The sequence below is a fragment of the Calidris pugnax genome, unplaced genomic scaffold, assembly GCF_001431845.1.
Source record: "Calidris pugnax isolate Ruff unplaced genomic scaffold, ASM143184v1 scaffold102, whole genome shotgun sequence".
Lineage (NCBI taxonomy): Eukaryota > Metazoa > Chordata > Aves > Charadriiformes > Scolopacidae > Calidris > Calidris pugnax.
In genome coordinates this window covers 6,131,357-6,158,605 of record NW_015090846.1, presented here as the reverse complement: position 1 = coordinate 6,158,605, position 27,249 = coordinate 6,131,357, and the positions used below count along the sequence as shown (strand labels likewise).

The 27,249-nt window shown below is 45.3% G+C and overlaps 1 protein-coding gene across 6 annotated transcripts in view; it reads left to right on the top strand.

Annotated features, from left to right (window-relative positions):
- The window catches only part of MAPKAP1 (mitogen-activated protein kinase associated protein 1), a 94,736-nt gene that overhangs the window by 45,454 nt on the left and 22,033 nt on the right, over positions 1-27,249 (top strand). For 5 of the 6 annotated variants that reach the window (XM_014942937.1, XM_014942938.1, XM_014942936.1 and 2 more), the window contains 2 exons: positions 5,303-5,412; positions 23,404-23,511. In XM_014942937.1, the coding sequence (XP_014798423.1) occupies positions 5,303-5,412; positions 23,404-23,511 (218 nt within the window). The remainder of the gene's footprint in view (positions 1-5,302; positions 5,413-23,403; positions 23,512-27,249) is intronic. The other variant, XM_014942941.1, reaches the window with a different exon arrangement.

The window sequence follows — 27,249 nt, the reverse complement described above, 5'->3', positions numbered from 1 at the left end:
ATAAATACCCAGTGGCGGTGGCTGGAAGTAGCCCACGGTGCATTTTATATTCCGAGCTGAATGTGAATGTCTTTGTGGCTGTATAGAGTAGTAAATAATTGAGTTTGATTAGGGAGAGGGACCTCATTATCCCCCCACCTGTGCCCAGCTGGTAGGGGAGGGTCGAAATGAAGCCATTAGCTGTCTCTCTTACTGGCATCTCAAAGAGCTCAAATACATCTGTGTCTTATTTTCTTTTCTGGCACAATCAGTCGAGCAAGCTAAGCAGGCATGACCGAATTTGGCAAGTTCCAAGGACTCTGGCAAAGTTACACAAGGAGAAGACGGAGGGCAGTCATTCTGGCTTCTAACTGCCCATTAGTCTAGCGAGTTATGTTTTTGGAAAATGTCTGTTGTGGAAAGCAGTACTTTGTCCAATGTCAAACCCGGCCTTCGCAAACAGCCCTCTCTGATGTGGAGGGCGATTTGTCAGGAGGAGTCAAACAAAGCCCTGCATTCATGTAAATGCAGACTTCTCGAGATGGTGAAGTAATACCTGAAGGACTCTGAAGGAAGGTGGCTTAGAGTAAATCTGCACTATCATTAGGGGTTTTTTTCCTGTGGAAATTTTATTATCACGCCTTGACATACTTGATCTGATGGTGTTTCTAGGAGTTGCAGCTCGGCTGCCAGTTGGCACGTCGTTGAGATCTGGCACACAGTTCCTCTGCTCTCTAGCACTTTTTTCTGTTTTGATATTATGTTTAAATTGCTTTGACTATTATATATGTGTTTTTCAAAGCAGCATCTCTGCTCTACCTGATAGATTAAGGTTTGGAACACTTTTAAAATATCAGGCTTTCATAGTATGTTTACAAATTCAATTCAAAGCTTTGAAATGTGCTTTTTACTCAGATGGCAGAAGCCCTCCCCGAACGGCCTGCCCTCGGCTGTTACAGGGGTGTCAGCAATCTGCAAAGGATGTTTTAGAATATTCATTAAATGCAAATTAATAAAAGGTCAGTGTGGGTGCTGAAGTTAAGAAGGGGGCTCCCAGGACAGCGAATGGGGAGGGGTGGGACCCCCAGACAGGAGCCGGAGCAGGGAGCCGGCTCGTTAGGGCTCTGAGGATGGCTGAGAGCGGTGCCCAGACACAGGCAGTCAGACCCGGGGTGTGGGGCTGTCCAGGGCTGACTGAGACACACAGAAGATGGTTTAGGCTCAGAATGAAAACCACAGCTGGCGTAGTTATTCTGGTTCATATCACCGTGCACTTTATCTTAAAAATTGCCCAGCTTAAGTGCAGCTCGTTGCGTCAACCGGGATTTTCAGTCGTAACTTTGTGCTGATCAAGTGGGAATCATTATTAGTCATTCACAGACACTTCCAGCCACGCCAGCCATTTCTTGCATCGAGCTCTAAGTGCTAGAAATTCCACTTCAATAGTAAAAAAAAAAAAAAAGAAAAATTTAAAACTAAAAAAAAAAAAAAAAAAATTGGTCCAGATTGGAAAGGCAGCTTTTGGAAAAGTTTGTTTCTCATTCAGAACAGAAGCCTTTTGTCCTTCAAGCGTTGGGTTTTCATTCTGTGGCACAAACGGAGCCCATGGAGAGGAGGACGCTGCCTGTTTCCGTGGCTTCCCCCCAGGCATCGCCCCGGCGTCAGCCCCACGAGCTCTCGCCTCTTCTCTTGTTTTCTTTTTCCTCTCCTGAACCTTGCCACCCTGGCTCCAGCGCCGAGGCTGTAAAAGAAGATGGAAAGCCAAGTTACCGCAGAATGATCACTATCATTAACATTCACGGGTGGTTCACTTATCATTCCTGACTGCACAGACATGGCAGCCGTTATGAAACGTCCACAGGTGTAGCACGATGATACATATTACATTGTGCCACAATGGATTTATGTATTCTGTAACAAAAGAAAAGTGTAATGAAAAAATACAGAAGGTAATCCTTTATACCTCCACTGCACAATTTATCAGTAATGCCTGTGGATGATAAGTGCCAGGGATTTCCTTTGCTTGATTTAACCTTGTCACCCAGGTATGTTTTCGCAAAATGACAGAAAATACAAGCTAAGGAATTTCTTTGGCTTCCAATTTGTAAGCAGCAGTTTTAATTGATTGAAGAGCATCTGCTTGTCTGTCCCGTTTTCTAGCGTGTTGACTTAAAATAAAGGTATCACACGTTAGCAGAGGAGGTTAAAACACGTAATTTATAATCGTAATTAAGGATATGCTGGAATTAGTTTGAGTGAGGGCAGTTTGTCCCATTATCGATGCGGAGCACAGCCGGGAGCTGGCACGGGGAGCCGGGGCGTGAGGCTCCTCCAGAAGAGCCTGGCCGTGGACGAGCGGTGGATGGATGATGGCTGAGGGACGTGGAGCAGGGGGTGGCTCCGGGGACAGCGTGGGCTTCTCCTCGGCGCTCCGGTGCCACGCTGGGATCTCCCCGGGGAGACACAGAGGCTCTTTGGTCTGGGCTTAAATCTACCCTGGGCTCAGATTTGTGGCTTTACCAAGTGCTAAAATGTTGTTACGGAGGTTCTGTGGGGAAGGGTTGGAGAGGAGCATCGCTGCGGGCCGGGGCAAGGGCAGGGTCCCGCGTCCGGACGGGGCCGGGCCGTTGAGCCCCGCTGGCTCTGCTCCAGGGCAAACATCCCAAAGTTTACAATGCGGGGTGCGCTTTACATTTCACTGCTCTTGCCAAAGCCTCCCTTACTGGAGAGCACACTAAATATAGTAAAACACAGAGGTTTTTCTTATTTTGCTTTGATCAGTAAAATAAACTTCTAAAGATTGTTCTGGGATGAGATCCAGCTTCTGAGGCAAAGAATGGCCGTGGCTCAGGCATGAGTTAGTAATAGAGTGTCAGGAACATCAGCCTGACAGTTCTCAGGCCAGGGCTCGGCAGAGAGAATCCACCCAGCGGGATCGGCGGCCGCCCCCCTCCTTCCCGGCTGAAGTGTCGGGAATCGAGAGACAATCTCCCATTTTTGGGAGGTCCCGGGGAGGTGTTGGGGTCACCCCACGTGGGGTCACTCGGGCCAGGCGGCCGCTGGCGGCTGGTCCACGCTGCAGGTCCCGCTCCCTCTGCGGGGAAACACGCTTGAAAAACATTCCGTACTAAGGGGGAAAAAAAGTAAAAATTGTGACTCCAGTCATTTTGGCCACAGGGAGTTTTGGAAGACTTTCTTCACCTTTGCTGGTTGTTTTTGTTCTGCAGTATTTTAATTTCTTTTCCTGTAGTTTGGTTGCAGTTCTCTGGACACCCACTCTCTGTGTTGCGGGGCATTATGTGAATTGGCTGCAGGCACCAGGCGCTTTTTGAACCGGGTTCTGAGGGTCGGGTCCGGTGTGCAGGGCTTTCCTCCTACCGCTTCACTGGCAAGTCGTGTCATTTCACTAAAAGGGCAAAGGTAGTTTCCTTTTTCTAATTACAGTATAATTTTTCACTTCAAAAAATCCCCTGAATTCGGCTCAGCAGGTCCGTGTGGGAGGCGAGGTGGGTGAGCAGGAGTGGGCAGAGGAGATGTGTGGTGCCCGTTGGAGGGCTCCGTAGGAACTCAAGGGACGATTTGCTCCTCGGGGAGGAGTTTGGGAAGGGCTCAGCTGGAGGTGTGGAGTCACTGTACCATGGTACTCGACAGCCCCAAGCCCTCGGGCTGTGCCGAGGTGGCATCCTCATCCTCACGGCTGCAGCAGGGGATGGCACTCCCTCATGTGGAGCAGTGGGCTCAGTTCTGCTCCTTCTGTGTTAAACACGTGGCAGAAACCGAGAGGGAGAAAGCAGATGCATGAAAAGGTTGGAAATATTTGGTTTGAAGACGAGTTAAGATAGAGTTATAAATAATAAATGGTCTAGAGAACATAAATTTGGGGCTTTTAGGCAGTTTCATTTTGCCAGGAACAAAGGGAAGAGAGAATGAAATTCATATGAGACTGACCCACTGCTGCTGGGGAGGAGATGCCGGGCTGGACCAGTGACTTGTGGGGCAAGGAGCCCCAGGGGCCGGGGTGCTCTGGCCAGAGCCATCCGTCCTGTCTGACAGCCCCCCGGGGGTCTGGATTTTTGTGATGCACAAATGACACCCGGTTGTGGGTTTCATGACCGTCTCTTCAGCCTGTTCCAGCCACTCCGGGCAGACGGTGCGAGGGGGCAGTGGGGAGGGGGTGCCCTGGTGTCTGGTGGCTGTGGGACAGCCAGCCCGTGGCCAGTGTGTGCCCAGGGAGCTCTCTGGGCACCGCGGGCGGTGGCGGGAGCGGGTGCTGGTGCACGGGGAGGGCCGGGGATGGCGGTCACTCCTCGCGGTGTCACAGCGGGGCGAGGGATGCCACCTCTGACGTGATCTGAGCTCCAACTGCTGTTCCCAGCGCTTGTGTCTCCAAATGACATGTGATATTGTCTTGTTGTTAATGATGTAATTGTGCTGCTTGGGTTGCTTTTGACTGCCAGTTGCTTTTAAAAATATTCCAGCTGCGATGTTCATAGAGAGCTCGACTCCCCGATTAGAATTCCTGGTTGCCAGACCCAGAGCTCCTCCTCCTGCCCGAAGAGCGGTTTGGTGCCGGTGGGTGCCCGGCAGCTCCCGCACTGTCTGCAGTGACATCTACTGACACCGGCAGAGACTGGCTGCGAGGGCTGCGGGGCAGAAATCACTGATGGATTAATCCACTATCTCCTCTATTATATTGTCATCTTCTCGGCTCCCACAGTGGTGCCACTTCCAGTATTTGGCTGGGGGTGTTGTCCGTGACCATCCCCATGGGGGGGGGCTCTGCCCTGCTGTCCTAACCCTCCCCGGGGGGGGTTTGTGCCACGGTGCTCACAAAGGTGTGTCCAAAGAAAGCACCTTCCTGACGTTTGAAATCACGCTGAAAAGCTGCTGTTACTGCTCCGAGGGTTGTTCTTCCCCCTCTCCTCAGTGGTCCCTCACGGCCGCTGTGGGACACGCGTGACAGGGGCACCGCTCAGGGTGTCTCTGGGTGCGCTGGGAAACGCCGAGCAGGTGGTTAATAATGAGTAGTTGAGGAGCTCTGCAGGTACATTTGCTCATTTTTCTTTTTTAATGATGAACACAAATTCATCAAAAATAAAGATAAATTAGGAAAATCCTCACACACCCTGAATCCCAATCCATTTTCTCCGTTTTTGTCCCTGCCTTTCTAAGGGAGTTTGCTCGGTTTCTCCTTTTAACTTCCTTTTGCAGCACAACTTTGTCCCTGTTGTGCTAACAACCCTTTGCTTGAAACTAACGCTAATTGCAGTGAGCTGCCTGGTGATGATTATTTTGTAAAAATGCATGTGCATCTGTCTTGCAGAAATGCTGCTCATGGATTCTCACTTATTCAGGTGGACAGTATGAAGGTCACCATGAAGGATATCTTACAAAAGGCCTTAAAGAGAAGGAAGGGATCACAGAGAGGCTCAGGTGGGTTATTTATCGTATTTTCTAGAGGGTAGGGTGTTTTTCCATGAGCATATTTTATGTCGCTTTGTAACTGTTGTGAAAGAAGCTCAATTTTTCGCAGTGGGGGTTGTGATTTCCAGCACGGCGCGGCCGCGGTGCCGTGCCCAGGTCTGGCAGGAAGCGGGGAGTGGAGGCTGCGTGGGGTTTGCTGCAGAGCCGTGCAGCCATCGCTGCAAATATTTATGATAACAAAGCCATTTGCATTCCAGTCCCGCTGGTGGGAACCTGAGATGATGGGTGGAAGTACAGTAAGACCGGTCCTTGATGGAATTTGTATGCCTTTAATTTATGTAAGAAAATGACGCTTAGTATGATTTTAAATAATTGAAAGGATTCATCGTTAGTTGTACAGAAAAAGAAAAATTTGCTTTCTGCAGTGTTGTCAAAATAAGACTTTTACAGTTAAGACGTATCAACGTTTAAAAGGAGAAAATTTACAATACTTGCATTTCTGTTTTAAAGCAATGCTTTTCCAGGGTGTAAATACGCGTTCACATATATGTTAGTATATATATTTCAAAAGTATAAGGCTGAGAGATCTTTCCAGCAACAAGAAATAATTACTGTGAGAAATTGCACCGAGTCTTGTCACGCAACAAAGGAACTTTAATATAAACCTATCTATATACTAGGCAAAGATAAGGATCTTGTCTTTGTAAATGAATGAAACCTCCTTATATACCCTTAGTTTTAACTATGGGAAAAGAAAATAAACCCTGTTCTCTTTAGAAAAAGTAGTTCAGTGCAGTTTTTAAACGAGTGTATAATCTGTCATGGATTTAATTAGCTATCTTCAGATGAGAGCTGAAGTTTTAATAAAAGTTAGAAGAGATAACACAGTGAAGGACACGGATGAGCTGTCTCAAGGCCATATTCCAAGGGAACGATAAGAGCTGTAAAAAATGGCAGAGGAGAGCAATTGAATGAAGCAATGAAAATCTGATTCTCGTAAAAAAAAAAAAAAAAAAAAGTAAACAGCCTTTGTGACCAACAGAACATTTTCAGTCCAGCTGCAGTGGTACATTTTATATAGATGTCCACCTCTCACAGAGGTTTCAGTTTCAAAGTGCTCGGACCCATTTAAAAAAAACTAAGAAATGGCAATATTTTTTTATATTTCTATGCATTTATAAGTACACAGTACTTTACTTGCTCTATTAGTGGATAAGAAACCTGGTTAATCTTTCATATCAATTTATTCCCCTCTTCTCTGAAAAGATTAATCTCCTTTAGACTACTGCATGACCCCCCATGCACCTCCTATAAAAAGCAGAAAGCAACCAGCTACCCAGAAGGCACCTTTAAAATATACAAGTACTATCAAACAAACAACATAAGGGTGAGAGAAGACAGAGGCGAGGCAATTTTTTTCTGCAATTGACTCCAATTAAAATGCTCTTGCTTGCTATTTGTAATATTTATGCAAAATAATCAAACAGAGGGTTAGCATTCTTAGGCAATATGGTAAACTATTATTCCACAAAGTTTTTGGTTGTGTGCCCGTTCTCCCTAGCTCATCTGACTTCATATAATCTTCTGAACCTGCAGCAGTTTAGGGAGGGTCACATGGGCAGCAAAAAGCAATCACCATGGACTGTAAATACTAACATTCATTGCTCCAACCTGAGGAACTGAATGACACACCCTCTGCTCACAGATGAACAACTAAAAGCTGCTACCTAAAGATTTTTTAAACCCTTTGAGTGCTGGAAGGTTATAACCTGCAGTTTGAGAAAAATTATCCCAAAGTCGGTAAAGCTGCACCTTCTTATCAAAGACATAGGATCAAACTGAGCAAAGACATAAAAGAAAGATAAGCAGGGAGTTTTTTGAAAAAAAAAAAAAAAAAAAAAGAGGAAGGAAAAAAAAAAAAAGGCCGGGGGTGGGGGAAGAGAGGGAGATGCTGGTAGGGGTGGTTGTAGATGAGACCCGCCAGCGTCTGCAGCAATTTGGCCGCTGTCCAGGAGTCATTGTTCACCCTCGGCGGCGGCGGCTCCGTCCAGATGTGCCAACTGCACGCTCCGGCTTTTGCCAGCTGACTGCGCCGTTTGATAACCAGCTCTCTGGATGCCCATCACTGGCCGCAGAGATAGAATTAAATGATGATGATCTTCCCACAAGTTGGGAGAGGAAACAATGCATATAAATCTTGATTTCATCTCAGCGTGAGAAGTCTTTATCCATCATCACTCATAATGAACAAGTCGTTAGCTGCGATGAATGGTGTTCTGTTTTTTCAAACACCTCTTTTGTTCACTTTTTGGGTGACTTTTATTTATTTCCTGGGGTCAGATTTCTCTTCCCTGAAGGGAGGTGGCTAAAGGACTCACTTAGCTCGGTCTTTAAACTGCTTTCCTCCTTTCTGTAACAGATGTTTTACTCTTTGCCCATTTGCAATTTGGTTTTGCTTTTATTTTGTTACTTTTGCTCAGTAGTTTAGAAACAGAACAGACCTGTCATTTATTCCTTCAGCTGATACATTCTTTTCTACTTTCTTGGCACTCCTGCTCAGAAACCCTTGTAGTAACAGGGTATATAAGCATATATGTGGCATTTGGGGTTTTTTAATTACGTAAGAAATCATTTAAATTTACTTTTTATAAATTATCCATGTGACATGTCACCTATTTGAGATACGACCGTCATCCCTGCTACAGTGGAAGTCACAACTGAAAACCTTTTGGTAACTTATATTTACTTTTGACCACGTAAATGGATTTCTTGAAATAGTCAGTGATTCTTGCAGATTTCAGTTGAAGCTTGTGTTTAGATACGTCCAGAATTAGGCCCTGCAGTTGTAAACTTCATGAATTGGAGCCTCTGTGAGAGGAATGATCACTCAAGGGAAAGGTTTCTGCTTGAAATCCCAAATTACTGAGTTTCATAAATGAAATAATTTTTGTTTTATCTTTTAAATGTTAGTTAACACTCAATGCATTATAGAAATTGCCGTGTAGTACTGTCACATGGTGAAGGGACTTCCCAGATTAGGTATTTCTGTATTAAATTGGTCAATCACAAGTTAAACTTCCTTATTAAAATTATCTTCCCTTCTCCAAAAGCTGCCCTTATTCCCAGTTCCTTCCCTTACCCAAAACTGTGATTCATCGTTCAGCAGACTCTGGGGGGGGTCTCACTTGTCATCTTTGAACCGGCAGAGATTGCAGGTGTTGGGGCGGGGGGAGCCCCCTGCTCGCTGCCCAACGGGGAGCTCTGAGGGGAACTGGGGGGGTGTGGGGGAAGACTTTGTCATCATTCTTCATCCACCACCAGGTTCTTCCTCTCTGGAGTGGATGTGCCCTGTGCTGTCACCAGGAGATACAGAGGGACATAGAATTTGAGACAGACTGTCCGTGCGGCGCCGTCCGGCCGCTGCGGCTCCGGGGTCACTGAGCAGTGGGTTTGGGTGTCCAGGTTCTGAATAAAAGATAAGGCATAATTTAGGAAAAGCTTTTCTTCTCATTCAGCAACGCTTCCTTTTAAGTTGGTTGTTCTGATTTTTAAAAAGTACAAACCAAAAATAGGCCTAACATGTTTATTTAAAGCTTTTGTAATAGCTTAATAGAACGGAAAGCCTGTGAACTTTTCTGTACATTTTCAGTGTGTTTCCAGACTGGTCTTCACAGGACAAATGGATTTATTACATTTACAGCTTATGCTGTTTTCAAGTACTTGTATAAGAAATTGCTTTCTGACCTATTTTCACCAGTGACTTACATGACATTTTTCAAATTGCTCCTGTGTTTGCAGGAAAATGCAAACCTTGGTTGGCTGTTTTGGGTGAGGAAGAAATTGAGGAATTTGTGTGTGATCAGGAAGGGTGTGTTTCAGCACGACCAGGGCTGAGGCACTAGACTCGTTTTCTCTAATGATTTTATTCAGCCCGTAGTCTGCAGTGTACAAGTAGGTTTTTCAAGAAGCAGTTGGGTGGTGAGTTCCTGAAAATCCCCTCGTGGTCTCCTCCGTGAGTCGATGACCTTTGGAGCTTCTCTGTTTTTGACTTTTGTTGAAAAGCGCCGTTCCCACCCAACCCCTGCCTCCCCCCTGCTCACACCGAACGCTCCAGACGGTCCCAGGGAGCCCAGGTTTCCCCACGTTCTGGTTCAGCACCTGAACCCCCATTGGCGCGGCTGTAGAGTGAGCTACGCCTGTAAAAAATATCAGTGTGCTTATTTCAAAATCCCTTTTGTTGAAAAGACTAAAGCTGAGTAAAGACCTGTGACTGCAGTTTAACTGCAAGCCAAGGATTATTTGTTGCAGGAAGATACAGGTCAGTAGGAGGAGATGGAAGCGGGGTACGACCTCTGTTTCACAGGAAGTGGCATGGAAAAAATGGAAGCAATATTCGGATTGTGCCTGGCTCTATTTAGATACTATGTCAGATAAAATTACTGCAGACTATTCAAGCTATTTCACATTCCTTGCGGTTTTCCTTTCTTGGTGTCACAAGGCTTTTGCCTTCTGTGAACTCTGACCATTTTTAAATACTCATTTTTGAGTCAATCGACGGGAAATGCAGGTGGTGAAATAACCTGTGTGTGTGGGTGCAGGGAGAGCCGTGGCCCCAAAGGCGTTCATGGAGGACACGTTTGTCCTGAGCGGTGCTTTGGGAGCCCCGTGACCCATCCCACCACGGGGGGTTAATGGGGGTTCTGTATCATCTCCTGCCACGGCCCCAAATAACCAAGTGGAAGAAGGGGACGGGGATGGCTGCGAGTTAGGGAGAAGCCTGTACCAACCAGTCAGTGCTGCATACTGGAGAAGATAAATCTGCAGAGGAAATTGTTGAGGCAGATGTTTAATTAGTTGGAGTCAGGCTGGATAAATCAGGATGGGAGCTGTCTGTGCAGATCTGCTGGTGAGCCTTCCTTTCTCTGGGCTGGTTTCATTGTCTTCAGCAACTAACTGTTCTTTTTGCTTAGGAAAGAAGCAGCAAAACCAGTCACATAACCTCTCTGTTATTGTAATGGATTCCCTTGTGTGCACTCATAAAATAGAAAATGTAATTGATGTTTTCCTATGGTAATGAAAAATAACTAAGTAGAATACTTTATCATCAATTTGTTTAACCTATCGCGTGCTCAGCAGCATGTATTGCACATGCATATTTTACGTGGGAGCTGGAAATAAAACACTCTCGGTTGCGGAATGAGGTCCCGGAGGAGACTGGTCTAACCCAGCGGTGCCCACCTCGAGGGAGGCTCCGTGCCATCTCTCGTGCAAGAGAATTTTCTCAAAGTAGCCAGAGTGGGGGAGAAGGGGGCAGAGGCCGGGGTGGTCCCTGCCCACGGCCGCAGTTGGGGGGAGAGGAAAGCTGGAAGTTCCCTTCAGTGCCACGGGCACCTTCTGTGCACAGCCCGCCGGCCTGGGCAGCGCTGGGGTGAAGCCCTGCAGAGACCCCCATGTCCATGGGCAGTGTAAGGGTTGATTGCTCTGGGTAAACCTGTGTGTCTAGATCTCTCTGGGAAGGGTTTGGCACATGAGGAGCGCTCTGGCAGCTGAGGTTTAAATATACAGTTGGTCTGCAGCGTGGCAGGCTGCAGAAAGGCAGTCACACACTTAAAATCACGAGTGCAAGGACTTCTTCTCCCTGAATTTATCAGTGAAAATGTTAGATATGGTGCTCTCCGGAGTTTGGACCAATACAATAATGGACTCCTGAAAAGCCTTTTTAGAAGGTGAGAGTTGGGTGTTTCAGTACTTGGTACAATTCTGTTCCCTAGAAATCAGTAAGAATCTTAACTTCTAAAAAAAGGTAGATACTGAGCGTGCTTTTCAAATCCCACCCTCATGCTTTGCAGAGAGTTTTGTAGGTCATGCAGAACATGTTGCGTAACTGTAAAGTAACATTTTCAATATGACGTGATTTGCTTTACTGCAAATGGTTTTCCTCCACAATCAGTCCGGTGTGTATTTCTGCTGGTCTTACTTTTACCAATACTTAGGTGTTACCAGGTTAGCCTAGGAATTTAGGTTACGGCAGATGTACATTTTAAATCTTACTTTTTAGGAAGGCACTTGGCTGGACCAAGGAAAGCAGTTTTTCCAAGAGGAAATCCAGAGCCCCTTGTGCTCAGACAGCGCGGCTGGGACGGGCTCTGACGGCATCCCACAGCGCAGGAGGCACGGAGATCCTATCAGCCTCTTTGTATCTGCACCAAAGCCTGCATCCAGTGTTTCCTATAAAATGCATTTGCATGGCTTACAGTTTTAAGAACGTAAGAAAGACGATGACTTCATTCCTGATACTTTGTGTATCTTGATGCCATGGTGATTCTCAAATTAAATATGTGCAGGAACTATATGTGCACTTGGAAGTTCTCTTCCTCGCCTTTGAGCTGCCTCATCCCTTTTGCTCTTCAACAGATACATTCTCTGGGACAGCAGTTGCCTTTTCCTCCAGAGCTTGACTGAATGGACTATAAATACTGATGCAAAGTAAATAAGAATGCAGAGGGAACGTGTACAGAGGCTTTGTTTTCAAACAAATTAAGCGTTGATGTCAGTATATAAAAACCGAATGTTCTTGGAAGGAAATGAGAGACAAAACTAAACAATGTAAAATGCTGAAACGTTTGAATCGTGCTGCCTGTCTCTGCTCCGGGTCGGCCCCTCTTCATTTGAAATTTCTTGTGAGCAGAGAAGCCTTGTCTGATTAATCTTGTCTGATTTCAAGTAGAAATTCTTTGCAGGGTGAACATGCTACTGATTATTATTTAATAGCTGCTTCAAACTGCAAACAGCCCTGAACCAGAAATGCTCAATCCTTTTAAGAACAAACCACTACACAAGTTTAATTGTTATAAACAATACCTTCTGCCAACATTTCACAGACATGACCTGTATTTTCCGTAGGTTAGAGTGAGAGTTATTAACTTAGTATTCTGTTCAGTTTGGAGAAAGACTAATACTTTTTCTATAAATGAAAACAGCTGCTTTACAATAACATTCAAGTCCCTAACAGCTGTCAACCAGTGCTTTTTGCATTCTTTAAAATGTGTAAAGTAACCAAAAATAGTCTAAAATAATCTTAGTGGTCTGGATAAGTGTATTATCTCACTGCCACAGGAAGCTGAATAATAAGGAAAGAGGAAAATTCAAGAAACAGGGGTAGGACATAAAAATAAAAGTCTCCATATCATATTTTAGTTCTCTGCAATAGAATCAAAGGAATTAGAGCTGCAAAGGCCAGTTAAAATAATCCGTTCCATTACCAGGTACCTCGGAGCTGTGGAAAGCACCACAACCTCTTACAAAGCCGTGTTTTGTAGCCGTTTATTATTCCTGTATTTCAGATTTGCTCACACAAAGCTGCTAAGTTTCCTCCGGAACTTTGGGAACAGAAGCTCAAAATAGAGAGTGCTGCTGCAAACACGAGGCTCGTCTCTGCTCAGGCAGAAACCAGGGCAAAGAAAAGCCAGTTTGCTTCGAAAATCCACTTTCTGGCAGAGCAGCCTCAGCAGCAGTTGGAAAGTCAAGTTTCATGTCTTAAAGGTGCTTCTGAAACTGTTTACAAACACGTTTTATTCAAAACTTACATGGGAGGTAAGCAAGAACTACAATACGAAGATAGTATTTGTGTGAAAAACCACTTACTGCCAAGCCCCCCCAGCCCCAGGGGATGGTGTGGATGCCGTAAGGCTGCAGGTTTTCCTTTAAACCTGTCCCACCATTTTCCTGTTCCTGGAGAATCCCGGCAGTTGTGTTGGCAAACGTTGGTCTCTGAGCTGTGGTGCCGTGTTGGGTTTGTCTTGTTCCTGCCTGTGGGGAGCTGAGGAGGAGCCGGCGTTCCTGAGGGGCTGGGATGGGGACGGATGGCTCCGTGTCCCCACAGCCGGGGTGGGACACAGTGGGGGCTGCAGGCAGGGAGCTGGGGACAGGACAGGGGCCATTTACAACACACAGATGTGCTCCCTCCTGGACGGGTCGTCTCCAGTTGTGAGGGCAAATGATGTCTGTGGGGTCCCCGGTGAATCTGGTGCCCAGAGCGAGGGCTCTGTCCCGGCCCCTCGGGGATGCTGCTCTCCTTGGAACCACGTCTGAGACTCTGAGCACAGAAACTGCTTCCTATCCCGTACACATCTCTGTTTCAATGCCTAAATTACTGAAAGTTAGGTCTTTAAAGGAATGTAATGCTGTGACTTTTAAAAATATCCCTAATAACCCCCAGAACAGAACATAACTCTTGTAAGTTCCTAACTAGATTAAACTCCCTGGACTCTCATGTGCTGGTTGCCTTGAGATGACTGTTGGCGTTAATGAAAAATTTCCTTGTTATTCTCCCACAATAAATGTTTTCCTTTCATCAGAAGATTAAGACCCTGGGTCTGGGAGTCCCAAAGGGGCCGTGCTCTGAGTCCGTGCTCCCTGTCCCCCCAGCTCAGGGAGGGTGTCCCTGTCCCCCTGGCGTCCCTGGGAGCAGGGTGGTGGCTCTCCTTTCCAGGGGGGTGGACGTGTGTGGCAGGAGGAGACAAAGGATGTGGAAAAGTGCTAATTCTGAGGAACTCTCGGATGGTGCCTGCTCTCCCCGTTCATGGTGGGGGTTATCGGGGTGTTGGGGAGGGCAGGAGAGGAGGAACCCACCGGGGACGCAGAATCCCGGTCCCAGTCTCGGCTGCTCTTGCTGCTGGAGGAGCTGAGGTCCTCCCTGGGCTCGGCTTCTCCTCCCCACCTTGTAAGTGGGGGAATGGGACAAAGAAATGGCTGGAAGCCGGGGGGTGTGTGTATTTTTATTGCATATATATTTATTTATTTATATATATATATAAAAAAGGAGAATTAGGAAGATAACGGAAACTATGTAAAACTACAGCCCTGTGATTGCGGCATTTTTGAGAGGTGACCTACAATTAGAATAAACTGCCATTAAAGTTTGATACTGTCATTGAATGATGGAAACTGAGGAGTTTAAATTTAAAGTAAATATGTTCGAGTGGGCGATGCATATGTTTGCTCTGACTCTTAAGGAGATGGAAGCCCCAGCATCTGTGACAGTGAAAAGCCAATTAATTTGTATTTCCTTGTGTTTACACGCAGGCTTTTCTGCTTAATGGTAGTTTTGAGTTTCTTTGGCTTTCAGTGTTTTGTTTTGGATAATTATAGCATCCCTGCAGAGTCTTGTGCCCACAGTTACGAATGGCTTTACCTGGAAATACTTCAGAAATCCTGGTTTTCCTTGCATTAAGCTGTTTATATTAGCAGGACTTGAAGTCAATATTTGTAGATCGAGGGGCTTCCCATACCCCCGTCTCGGCACCCTCTGCCCCGCGTTCCCCGTGCCGGGCTCTGCCGCGCTGTGAGGGGAAGGGAGGGATTGCTCCCTTCTTATTCCTGTGGCATTTTCCCCAGCAGGGCTGGTGTAGGTGCCGGGTGATCCCCTCTGTGCCGGGGAGGGGTGACAGAGGCTGCTTGAAGTGATTTCCTTCTGCCTCCAAACTCTGTCTCTGCTTTGCAGCGGCAGTGATTTATTCAGCCAGCCCGCTGATGCTGAGCAGGCACCGAGGTGGCGGGGGCACCGGGGGGCTGGCGAGCCAGGAACAGCTCACCCCGAATAAAGTTTGTGAATAGTTTGTCAGAATGGAAATAGCTCGTTAGCGCGGTGCCTTTGGGCTGGTGGGGTTCTGGACATCAGCCCGAACGGCTGAGGAGAATTCTTCATGCCTGGCCTCTGAAATGAAAGTGAAATACTGAACTGAGTCTATTTCAGAGCCGTTGGTATTGAAATCATACATTTATTGGCTTTTCTGGATCGGTAATAAAGCTGTAATTTATGTGACATTTTAAATTCTACAATTCAGTGTTTGGATGACGGAGACTTTTTTGTTTATTTTACCCACTGTGAAGGAAGAAGGCACTGCTGTGCTCCGGGGGCCTTCCCGGGACCCTCTCCCTCCTGACGCCCGGGGGGCTGTATTGCCCCTTGCTGCAATGCCATTGCTCACCCCCTGCAACAGGGGAAAGCGCCGTTCTTTCTCCATAAACCAGTTACGTAGAACCTGGTGTTGGTCCACGTCCCCAGTGACCACCAGTGACCACCAGTGTCCCCCCGAGCGGGCGCCGCTCACGCCGGGGCAGTGTTCCTGCCAGAGCCTCTCACTGCCGGCCCCGATGGCATCTCTTGAATTTCTGATTAAAAAAAAACACATCTGTGTATTGTATTTCTGCCATAGGTACGTTATAGATCAAACACGATGATTTCTTTCTCCCTTCAGCCTTATTTAGAGCTATATATTGCTAATGCAAAAAGAATAAAAGTCTATAGTAGCAATTAAGTAAAGCACTTCTGTTAATATTCTGCAAAGCCTGGTTTGATGCCGGTTGTGCTGCATGTTTTCTATTTTTGTACAAAAAAGCAATACATAAATGAAGTGTTTGTTTCTTTTTAGGGGGCTTTTGACTAAATTCTTTAATTTCACTGGCTGTCAAGGTAGTGTTAAGTAAAATGGGTTTGAACTGCTGTAGTTTTTGTGTACTGGACTAGATGTCAGAAACCTTTGCCATCACTGGAAATTCTGTCACTCTGGATTTACTATCTGTTTCCCACAGCTGAATTCTTAAGCAGTGTGATTTAACACCTTGGCTCTCCATCAGCCGGTCCTGGCATTTATTTGAATGCATTACACCACTGGTTTCCATAAACTATTTTACAATTGTTTCATATAAATGACTGTTTATTTCTACAAAAACCATCTGTATTTCTGCGGAGAGCAGCAGATAACTGTATGTAAAATTCAGTAATGTCACAACAGTGTAAGTTAAGAAAAAACAGATTGGACTAAAAAAAAAGTCTCGTGCTTGTGCGTAATGTTAAAAGTTTGTTTTCACTATTTAAATATCTTTATTTATTAACCAGTATTTGCATTTGTAATGATAAAATCTTTATTCCACTTCAGAGGTGTTGAGGGGCTTTGGGGATTTTTAACAGATAAACAGATTTGAGACGTCCTCCTAGCAGTAGGATTTGAGATGTAAACATTCTGGCTTTACAGCTATTTCCTCTCAAACTGTTTACATATTTTCTGTTGTTTTATTGTCATTGCCAAGCACACAATGGAATCCTTGCCCCTTCTGTCATCTCTCAGAAAAAATCTACAGAAGGAGGCCTGAGACCTCTCTCTGTTCCCAGTTTCTGTGCTCTCCGCAGTGTATTGATCCCTCTCTTCCTTCTGTCCTCTCCTCTTCATGATCCTCACCCAGCGTCATCATCCTCTCCCAGTGCCATCTCCTCACACAGGGCCATCTCCTTGCCAAGTGTCCTCTCCTCACCCAGTACCATCTCTTCTCCCAGTGCCATCTCCTTGCCCAGGTCATCTCCTCACCCCGTGTCCTCTCCTCGCCCGGTGCCATCTCCCACCCTGGGCTGGGGACACCGCTCTCCTCCCGTCCCCTGCCGAGGAGATGCTGTGCCGCGGTTCCCCTGCTCCCAGCCAGCACCCGAGGAGCACCCACACTGCGCTATTTTAATTCCTCCATATGCTGCCCATGTGCTGGCAGAGGGAAAGCTGGAATCCAGTAGTCTTACACTTAGCGCGACTGATACTTTCTGACAGACTATTTGAAATGATAGAAATACATAAACCTCCTCTTTTTTATGACCTTGTAATAGCTGCAACATATTTCCAGCAAATATTTTCTATAGCAATAATAAAAAAGTGATAACAAAAAAATAAATATAAATATAGTTTAAACTCAGAAGAAATCACACTTTCAAAACCTAGGGTTGGAGCAGTGAAGCAATAAATCATGTATCCTTGTGAAAGGAGGAACTTGAAATAGGAAAGTACCACAGGCATCAGCATTAAATGTTTATCAACTGTTTTCTTTTGACTGTTTCCCGTCTTACTTCAGTACATGGAGAGAGCCTGAAACGTAGCTCATGGTCACTGGTGCTTCTTTGCTGCCTGCCTGGCGTCTGCCGCCTCGGCTCTCGGGCTGCCACTGCCCGACTCTCTTTATATTTCTGATTTCTCGTGTGTTATTTCAGAATCACAGCCGTACGTGGCCCCAGGTCCCGCGTTTCCTCCCCGTCAGCGCGAGTTGGTGTGACGTGTCCTTGGTTGTCTGAGGAGCTGAGCCAGGAGGGAAGTTTTAGAACTGACCCAGGAGCAGTAACAAAGCACCAGGAGCTGGTGGTCACTGGGAGGTTTGGGAGAGGTCGATCCGAAGATGCTGTACCCTTAAATCCCATGTATAGTGTGTTGCTCCTCTCTGCTGCTCTCTCAGGTGTGGGTGGTGCAAGTGTTTGTGGAAGGAATTCAAGGAGAGACCAGCAGCCCTTGGCTTAATAACCAGGCAAACCGCAGAACTGTAAATGGAATTGTAGCAGAGAGCAGAATTAATAGATGACATATGGACAAACGTGATGTACTGAGGAAAAAAAAATCAGCACAGCTTTTGTAGAGCAGGTTGTGTCTCAGAAAGCGGGGAGCAGCCTTTGAGGAAGCCAGGGACCATCTGAATAAGGGTGGTGTGTTTTATAGAGCATGCTTAGATTTCCAAAAAAGATTTGACAAAGGCTCATAAAGCAATTAAGCTGTCACAGGATGAGAAGGAGGATCCTCACATGGATTAATAATTGATTAAAAGACAGGAAACAAAGAATAGGAATAATGGCCCTCCGTTATTAGTAACTAGGTTACTGGTGGAGTTCCAGTGGAACTGGTAGAACCTGCATTGTTCCCTTAATGTGGGGCATGGAAAAGGATGTGAATGCTGATGTGACAAAATGTGCTGTTGATACAAAAGAGGTAAGAATAGTGCAAATAAAAGCTGTCTGTGAAGCACTGCAGAGGTATCGCACAATGCTGAGTGACAGGACAATAAAACCGGAGCGGGAATTCAGTGTCAATGAGTGCAAAATAATATACATGGTGAAAAGCAGCCGTAACTATATGTATACAATGATGGGCTCTAATTACCTTCCATCAGTCAAGAAAAGTATCCTGGAGTCGTGGTGGGGAGTTCTCTGAACAGTTGGACTTGGTGCTTGGGAGCAGCCAGAAAGCCCAATTGAACATCAGGAATTGGGAAGGGAGCAGGGAACAGACCGGAGGGTGTTGCTGTGCCCCTCCATAAATCACCCTGTGCCCACATCTTAATTGTTCGTATTTTATCTCAAAAAGAAGAATATAGAAGTGAAAAGATACAGAAATGGATGAAGGCATGTGAAATGAATAGATGCTCAGGAAAGGAGATCTTCTCTGGTGTGGAAAAGACAGGACCGGGCACGGGAGAGTCTGTGCGGTGCGTGGGGGGAGCCGGTCGATGGGGAGGGGGGTATCACAGTTGTTCATAAGACAGGAACTGCCTGCCCCAAAAGCAGTGGCAGCAAAGGCTTTTTGAAACAAAAGGGAATTCTTTTTCTCACACAGTGCAATAAATTCTGGAGGTCAATGTTATGGAAATCAGAAATTCCAAAGTGTTTTGAACAAATGCAGGGACCATAAAGGGAGCAGAAACAGCTGACAGGGGGCATAACTGGAACTGGGGCTTTTGTGAGAATTATAGGAGCTCTTGGGAGAGGCAAAGATAAGGGATAAATAGGATGTGGCGGTGTGTTCTGTTGCAGACTAACACTGCAAAATACAGGTTTTAAACAATTTGGGATTTTTTGTTTATACTGGTCTGTTTAGGTTTTACAACTCCACAAACATTAAATATTGAGGTAAGTCTTTCTATGATCCTTATTTTACCCTATTAACTAGTTTGGAGATGGGGTTTGTTTGGGGTTTTGTTTAAAGCCTCATTCTCTTTTTAAGTGTTAGTGTTTGTTTATTGTGCAGATTCAACCCCTGACCGTGGTATTCTTCATTGCTATTGAAAGTTAATGGGGGAAAAATTGCATTCCAAACATTTGAACCTGTAGTAGCCATGGCTGAACTTAGTTGATCTCTGGTGATCGGTTCAATTTAGTTACGATTTTTAGCCATTAGGCTGGGGCTGAATGATGGTGATTTGGTTGAGGCCAAATGTCTGTAGAAAATTGGCTGTTTGATAAGAGCCCTGTTATCAGAGGGGGATACTTTCTCATTTACATTTAGATGAGTATTGATTATTTATTTACTCAGAGAAGTGAGATTCGTTCCCAATCTTATCTCTCTCGTCTCTGCTTGTCAGCAGAAAGAGAGATAGAGCTCCTGACATCAGCCCAAGATAACAGCACTTTGTAGTGAAGATAAAAGTTGGAATGGGCCTTTTTCTGGTCTTGACTGAAGGGATAAGTTTTAAAAATTAGAACTGATGGGTCGTGCTTTCAAAACCCCATTCTGAAGGCTTTGCAGCTTAAATGGCAACAGAATTGGTTTGTTGTTATGCGGATGGCCATTCACCTTTTGTAAGAGAGCCACTTAATTTGATTATGTGGTGGGATCCTTCCTGGGGCACCTTCCTGTGGGTGAGGGAGGCTGTGGTGTAGGGCTGGGGTTCTTCCCTTGATTGTTTGCAATTCCTGACAAGGCAGGATGGTGGGTATCTGTAGGCAGCAGCCTTGGGGTGGGTGGTTAAATGGGGATTTTAATGGAAGGGACATATTATGGAGGGTCAGCTCCTCTGGCGAGGGGTGCGAGCAGCTCCAGGGGTGCATGGCAGCTCAGTCCATCTGTCTGTCCAAGTTAGTCCCGTTCCTCCACAGCTGGTGATCTTTGTGTACATCAGAACAGATCTAGAGGAGACAAGTTGCTGGTAGCATTTGCAGGGGTGGGGGTTAGGCACCCGCTCCTGCCTGCCAACACTTCACCAGTAGCATGGCCCAAGAATGGAGAAGACCTGGTGCCTCAGGACACCAGGTCTGATGGAGAAAAGCCCCAGCTCTCCTGGCCTCCACAGGGGCCTGGGGTGCCCCTGGGCCCCCCAACAAACCTCTGCTGGTTGGTGAACAAAAGAATTTGCTTGAGGGTCTTCATCCATTTTGAGGGTTGTTTCAGACCCCTGCCTTGGTTCCCTCCTCCCTCTCTAGGGACATGGACTCTTGTTCCTCCACCCTGATTGCTTTAACCCAGCAACAGTTTCTCTCCAAGTATTTGTGGCAAAGTGACAGCACTAGAGCAGGGGTTGGTGTTTGTTAGCTTTGTCTTCTGGGTTTTTTGCCCTGGTGACTGCTATTTTGCCTTTCTCACTTCCAGCCTGGTGGTGGGACACGGCCCCCGTGGTGTCCTCTCCCCAAGCAGTGTGGGAGCCCTGGCCCCAGCCCTGGCCCCATGTGGGATGTGCTCGAGCTGCCGTCCCCACCATCAGTGGGGACGTTCTGCTCGGGTCACGGGCCAGGACTGCTCCGAGCAGGGATTTTCAAGGTTTACTTTACAACTGTGCGGAGCATTTGCATCAGATTACGGAAATCCATAAAATCCAGGTTTGGTATTACCACTTGGAATTTTGTTGAAATTCCTGGAGCAGTATTCCGTTAGGAGACCATTAAATTACTCGATATTTCTGCTACAGTGACGTCATTTGAACCTGTGAGAGAGGTCTGGTAGTAAAACTCCTCCGCAGAATCAGCCTGACGTTTCTCATCTGTTGTGGTCAAGTAAACATGTACAGATATTTAAAATACATTATTTAAGAGTAGATACTGTCAGTATCTATTTACACTTTTTAATGAATTTCATAGCATTTTCTGTTGTAAAGGAGTTATTCGTACGGAAGGTTGCCTGGGTTTCTGATCTGTAGCTCTGTTTTCATTGCTGATTTTAAATGTTTTGGGGTGGGAGAGATGAAGAACCAGGGAGCTGGGACGTGGTGGCTGGTGCTGGTGTTGACAGGTCCTGGTGATGGTGGGCTGAGGGTCTGGTGAGGTCGGAGGAACAGTTGGAGTTATAGATTTGGGAGCAGGTCCTGAGAGCACCGAGATTCCAATGGGAACCAGCAGTTCTGCTGGCTCTGTCACTGCTGGGTGACCTTCAGCGTTTGGATGGAGTTTGGGAACCCGTGGAAGGTTCTTACAAATGGACAACCCAAGCAGGTTTTGTTGTCGCTGCTTCTGTTTCTAAGCTTACACCAGTTTTTAAATACAAATTGATTTACCATACTGGTATTTGTTTCAATTCAGTGCATTTTGCTTTTGCCTAGCAAGCCAGGCCTCTGTTTATTTAATTTATTTCAAATTTTTAATCGCATTTCCAGTAGCTGGGAGAGGAGGAACAATGGTGCTGTGTCTCTTTGCCTTTCTGTTGTCTGTTCCCATACGAGATGTCGCTGCTGGTTCTCCAGCTCTCGGCCCAGCCACACGTGCAGTTGGTGGTTGTGCTGGGCAGGGGGGAGCGGTTGGGTTCCCCTCTCCATGGCTGACAAAGAGCCCGGCTCTGTGTCTGCTCGGAGTCACCAGGAATAAGGGGGATCCATTTTACGGAGAAATAATGTTCCACTTTGGGAGCAGAAGGCACTCGGGCCGTGCGGTGAGCGCTTCACATGGCTTCTGGGGAGACAAAATGAGAAGCCGTAATTGAAATTCTGCTGTAGTAAATTTAAAATTAATTGGCTAACAAATTCCATTTCTTAGGCATGCCATCTGAGGCTAAAGTACTTAATTTTTTTATATGTTTTAAATATTTCATCATATACTATCATAATTCAAAGTCAGGAAACATTCAGAAATATTTTAAGTACTGATAAAGAGGGGATAGATTTCATTATTTCATTTCTAGTTATTTTGCTGCATTAAGGCCTGGTTAAAGGTGCTTTGCATCACTTGAATCTTTTCAGGTATCTGTTTAGCCTTATTTTACCAGGTAGCACAGAAATGACCCAGCTGAGAATGGTGTGTGCCCCCAGGAGTGGAGCTCAGCCCTGCGCTGCCCGGGGCGGCCCCCGCCACCTCCCACCCTCAGGAGGGGCTTTTCTCCTGCCGGGGGTCCCATGAGGAATTTGGCTTCCCTGAGTCACCCTTCCCACCCCATCACGTCCTCTCCCCCCGGCTGTTCGGACAGGGCCTTCACCCAGAATTATATTAGTGTGTTCTTTTGTATTCCAGTTAAGGCTTATAGTTTAAGGATCCATTCAACTGAAAGATTATTATTTTTTTTAATGTGGCCTAATTTTTGTGAAACCAATTTTTTATTAGATTTTCTGTAGTTGGAAAACAGTTTTTTAAGTAGCATCATCTTTCCTTCTGTGGTCTGGTTTGAGGAGAACGAAGTTGGTACCTGAATCTTGCAGATCTACGATTAAATGCAGTATATCTGGAAATAATTCATTTGAAGCAGCAGCATCTGTACATGCTCATGTTTGATGCAGTTCGATGTTAAGAGTGTTCAGGTCTGTGGGAAAAGATAAAATCTGCCCCTCGGGGACCCTTTCTGTTCCTTGCAGCCGCTTTGCTGCTGGGCAATGCCAGACCCGGGAGGGCGGTGGGAGCCAGCAGCGGGGATCCCACGGGGGGGTTCCCCACCCCATGCATCACAAATGTGGCCTTTTGAGAAATGCAGAGGTGGAAAGAGCCAAATTGGGTGTCAGGGAGCTCATTTCCAGGATAAAACCCAGTTCATAAAAGAAAGGTTGTGTTCCTTCCCCGATATTTCTCATATAAGAGAGCCACGGGGAGGGCAGAGCAAAGGGGAGCAAACACCTGGTGCTTTTTCATGCCAGGAAAGATGCCCAGATGATGTGGTGTAGGTACCCACCGCAGCCTGAGCTGATACTTCTCACAACGGGCAATACCCTCGTCTTGCAGCACGGGCAGGGTATTTAATACAGGCCCATCTGGTGCAGGAATAATTCAGAATGTTGGACAGAAGCGTGTCGGCAGCGTTACAGACAGCTGAGCCCGACCCCGGTGTGTCTTTCCTTGTGCACCATCCTCCACCTTTTTGTGACAGGGCCCTTCCCGTTGGCAAAGAGCTTTGAAACATGAACGTCTACCTGCCTTACTTCCAGGGTACGAGTAATCTCATGATAGTTGAACGTGATAAGCCATCACTTTGTTAGAAAACAGATGATTTTACAAGTTACTTTATGTTTCAGGTCCTCAGTATCGGCTGGAGAAGCAGAGTGAACCTAATGTCCCAGTAGATTTAGACTGTACCTTGGAGAGCCAGAGCACTTTGGAATTCTGCCTTGTCCGGGAGAACAGTATGTTTCCCCTTTTCACTTTTGCTCTTGTAAATTGCTTAAACTCACATAAGTTATGTATTTTGGATACAAGCTGTACTGTCTGGGCAAGTAAGTTTTGACGAGACTCTCTTTCCTGAGGCACTTCTTAGTTGTGCCAAAACAATATTCCAGAGGGAAATGATGGATTTCATACCTTCTAGTAAATAGTCTGCATCCTGTTTATCACTTCATGATTAATCTTTTTCTGTTAAACTCTGCTCTGTAAAGTTATGACCAACCCTGAAAAACACTGGAAATATGAAACTTTTTCTGTTGCAGACATTGCTCAGTGATTGAAGCGATTGCTCCGCGGTATATTTTGCCATGTCAATGTGGCTGTTAGAGACACTGATTTTTTTTTTCTAATAGAATTTAAAGCAATTAACCATGCAGATATAACTAGAGCACTATGGTGACTTTAAAGTGCTAGACAAATAATCTTCTCTCCAGCTATGCTCACATATTTTTATTCTGTAACTGTTTTAATTGTCCTAATATTATTTCCTAATTTATTTCTTTGCAAGGAATTATATGAAGCTTTTAAAAAAAGACATTTAACATTGATTTGTGTTTGTCCTCCATAGCATTTTTGGTCTGTCCTTCATTCTTTCCAACAGTCATGCTCTCAGTTTTGGGGTTTTTTTCATTCCATTTTAATTCAGCTGCAAAAGCATTGATGTACTAATGAGGAAACCACCATTCATGCTCTCTGCCAAGACCGTGCTCAGGGTGTTTGCTGCAAACAATCAGAGTAAGCGCCTGTTTCAAGTCGTAAAAGAGTGTTTTCTTTCTTTACATGGATTAGACCTTTCTGATTTATGCTTTTTGGCTATAACAGTTCATACTTTGCCCTAGAATGACAGCAGAGCAGCCCCCAGGTACCTCCTAGTTCCAGGGGGGTAGGAGAGTACTCCCATAGAAGGACCAGGAGAGGTGGGACACAGCTGCCCCGAGCTCCCTGGTGGGACGTCAGCTGGAGCTGAGATCAGGCACTCGCAGTTTTGGCTGCCATTCCCCATAGAGACTTGCTCCCAAAATATTCTTGATGCTTCTGGTTCGTTTCTTCACGAAATGGTTCAGAGAAACTCTAGGAGAGAAGGCGGCAGCAGGGGTGCTGTGCCTGAGGAAATGCAGCAATTTTAACCTTGCTAATCAGGTTGCACTCTTCCACGAGCCAGAATTCCCCGACGTCTGCATCCTGGCCATTATTTTTGTATTGATTTTTAATCTATGAAAAGATGCATACTAGTCATACTTTCATAGGTTTTGCATGTTTTGATCAAAAATAACATTTATTAATCCAGGCTATGTAATTAAAAGTATATTGTATATACTGCATTTTTAACTTATTTTGATCGTTGGTGGAGGAACCCGTGCTGTGGCTGGTCACTCCATCTACTGATGCTCTTAGCTCTCACCAGTGACCAGGTTCAGGTTGTACCATTGCTTTAACACTAAATCTGTCGTAAGTTTGTAAGTGATTTAGCAGGAGGCATTCGATTGACTCCGCATCCATAGCAAACGCTCCAGGAGAGCCTCAGAGGCCTTGTCTCAAAATAATTGTCAGTCATAATGTTGAGGGAGCACTTTTCCCCGTCCCTGACGTCCTTGAGCAGTGACTGCACCTCTTCCCTCCTCGGCGAGGGGACCAAAAGCCCAAAAGCTGCTCTGCAGGATGGGATGGGGAAAGGGGTAGGACAGGTCCCTGTGGCCGTGAGCCAAAAGCGCCCTCGTGAGCAATCCTGGCCCTCGTTAAACAGGAGGTGCCCATCCAGGAGCGTGACCTGGAGCCCCAACTGGGACAGTGGTTTCGCTGACGCCCCTGGGCTGGACCCCGAGGGCTCCCGGTGCTGCTGCGGTGGCATCGCACTGGTGGGTGGTGGCTTTTTGTCCTGCTCATGAGTCTTGTGTGTGTCACCCAGTGCCAGGAACGGGGAAAAGCGAAGGCAGAACCAGCGCTTTGACTTGTAGAGTTCAAGACACGTCACTGTTGTCGTTTGTTCAAGGCTGACAGTAATCTAGGCAAAATAATAAATGCTTGCATGAATTCTGTCACTTTTCTGCTGTGCTATTGCTGAATGTTTTCTGAGTTCATACCAAACTCAAATCAGGAATGTGGGAGAAATCTTCTGCTTCTAGTTTCTCCCCCAAAATGTGGGTGAATTTAAAGTGATCTTCCTTTGCTTCTGCTCAGGGATATATGTGAAACACCCTTGCAGTTAACTCTCTCCACACATAGATGTTCAAGGACAATACAGTATATAAAACCAGTCATAATTCATGCACTGTACAAAGCCTGGTTCCCCCAGTACACACCAAGAAATTGGATTTTATAGTGCTTAGGGAGCTATCTTTTGGCCTGGCATTAGGATAGGAATATTGACAGTTTTGCACTATTAATAAAATAATAGCTTGAAAATCCTAACATCAAATGAAATATTCATTTTGTGCATATTGTTTTTATTTAAAGTATTTCTAGCTTGGATATGCCAGTCAGGAAAAAGTCTGTTATAACAGCTATTATTTTTAAATGTGCTCTTCATAGTCTCGTATTCATTTATAAATATATATAGGTATGATGCCAAACATCTGCTAGTAAAATAGCTGCCAGTTTCCTTTGGGCAAATAGAAAGTTTATATTTCAGGGTATTAAATTAACCAGAAAACTTTCCATTATTAAGAAATACTTATAGAGAAACCTCCTATCTATCCAACATATACCAATAGCTTTCAGATTAATAAACTGTTTCCAGCATGCAGAACTTTTTAACTTGCACTAAGATTTATCTTTAAACTAAAAGCCTGCACTTTGTAATGTGAAATGCTTTTATGTGTAGTAGCAAACTATTCATGGCTAATTTAGTTTTATTCTTACCGTCTTACTTCTGGAAAGTTCCTCTTTCTCATTTTATCATTAGATAGTAATTAGTATTCAAGGGAAATTGGTCTTAATATATTAAAATTGGTTTAGTGCCTTTAGACCTGTACCAAAGCCAATGTCTTATTGGAAAATGTAATTGGGGACTCTGTGTATGTAATTAATTGTATTACAATTAAGAACCTTCATTAAGCAATATACTAGTACATTAAAGTAATAAGGGACATTTTTGCAATGCAGTTAACTTTACATTTTGTTGTTTTATCAAGGAAATACAGGTTCACTTGCTCCTGAATAGGCTACATACAGCATTTCAATATTCTGATATTACTAATGTGTCATTTTTATATGTCCTCTAGTGCTTCCAGGAGTCCCTTTTGGATAAGACTCCTTGCTTTAGCTTCTAACTTATTTTCAAACTTGTGCTTCTGGTGCCTATTATTTCGTTACTGTTGGTCTCATTTGAAAATCAGGATTTTCTATGAGGAGATTGGAGTAAATTACAAATATCTCTGGTTTTCACAGTAGTTCAAGTACTTGAACAAAAATACTAACTCTGTACTGAACCTGGTTTAAAACAATGAAACAAAACAAAGCAAAAAAACCTCAGCAACAGAGAAAAGATCTTCAACTGTTGTTTCCAGACTGGGAAATATGTCCATTTTCTGGATGACCGTCAAATGTAGAGGCTGCAATCCAGCACTGTGACTGACTCCTGCAACACCATAGAGCTTCATCACTGGGGCCATCTTACAGAGAAGTTTGCAGCCCTTGTTACCATTTTTGCATTTTGTTTAGTTTCTGTGGGCAGAGAACAGCACCTCATTGTGTTTTTTTAA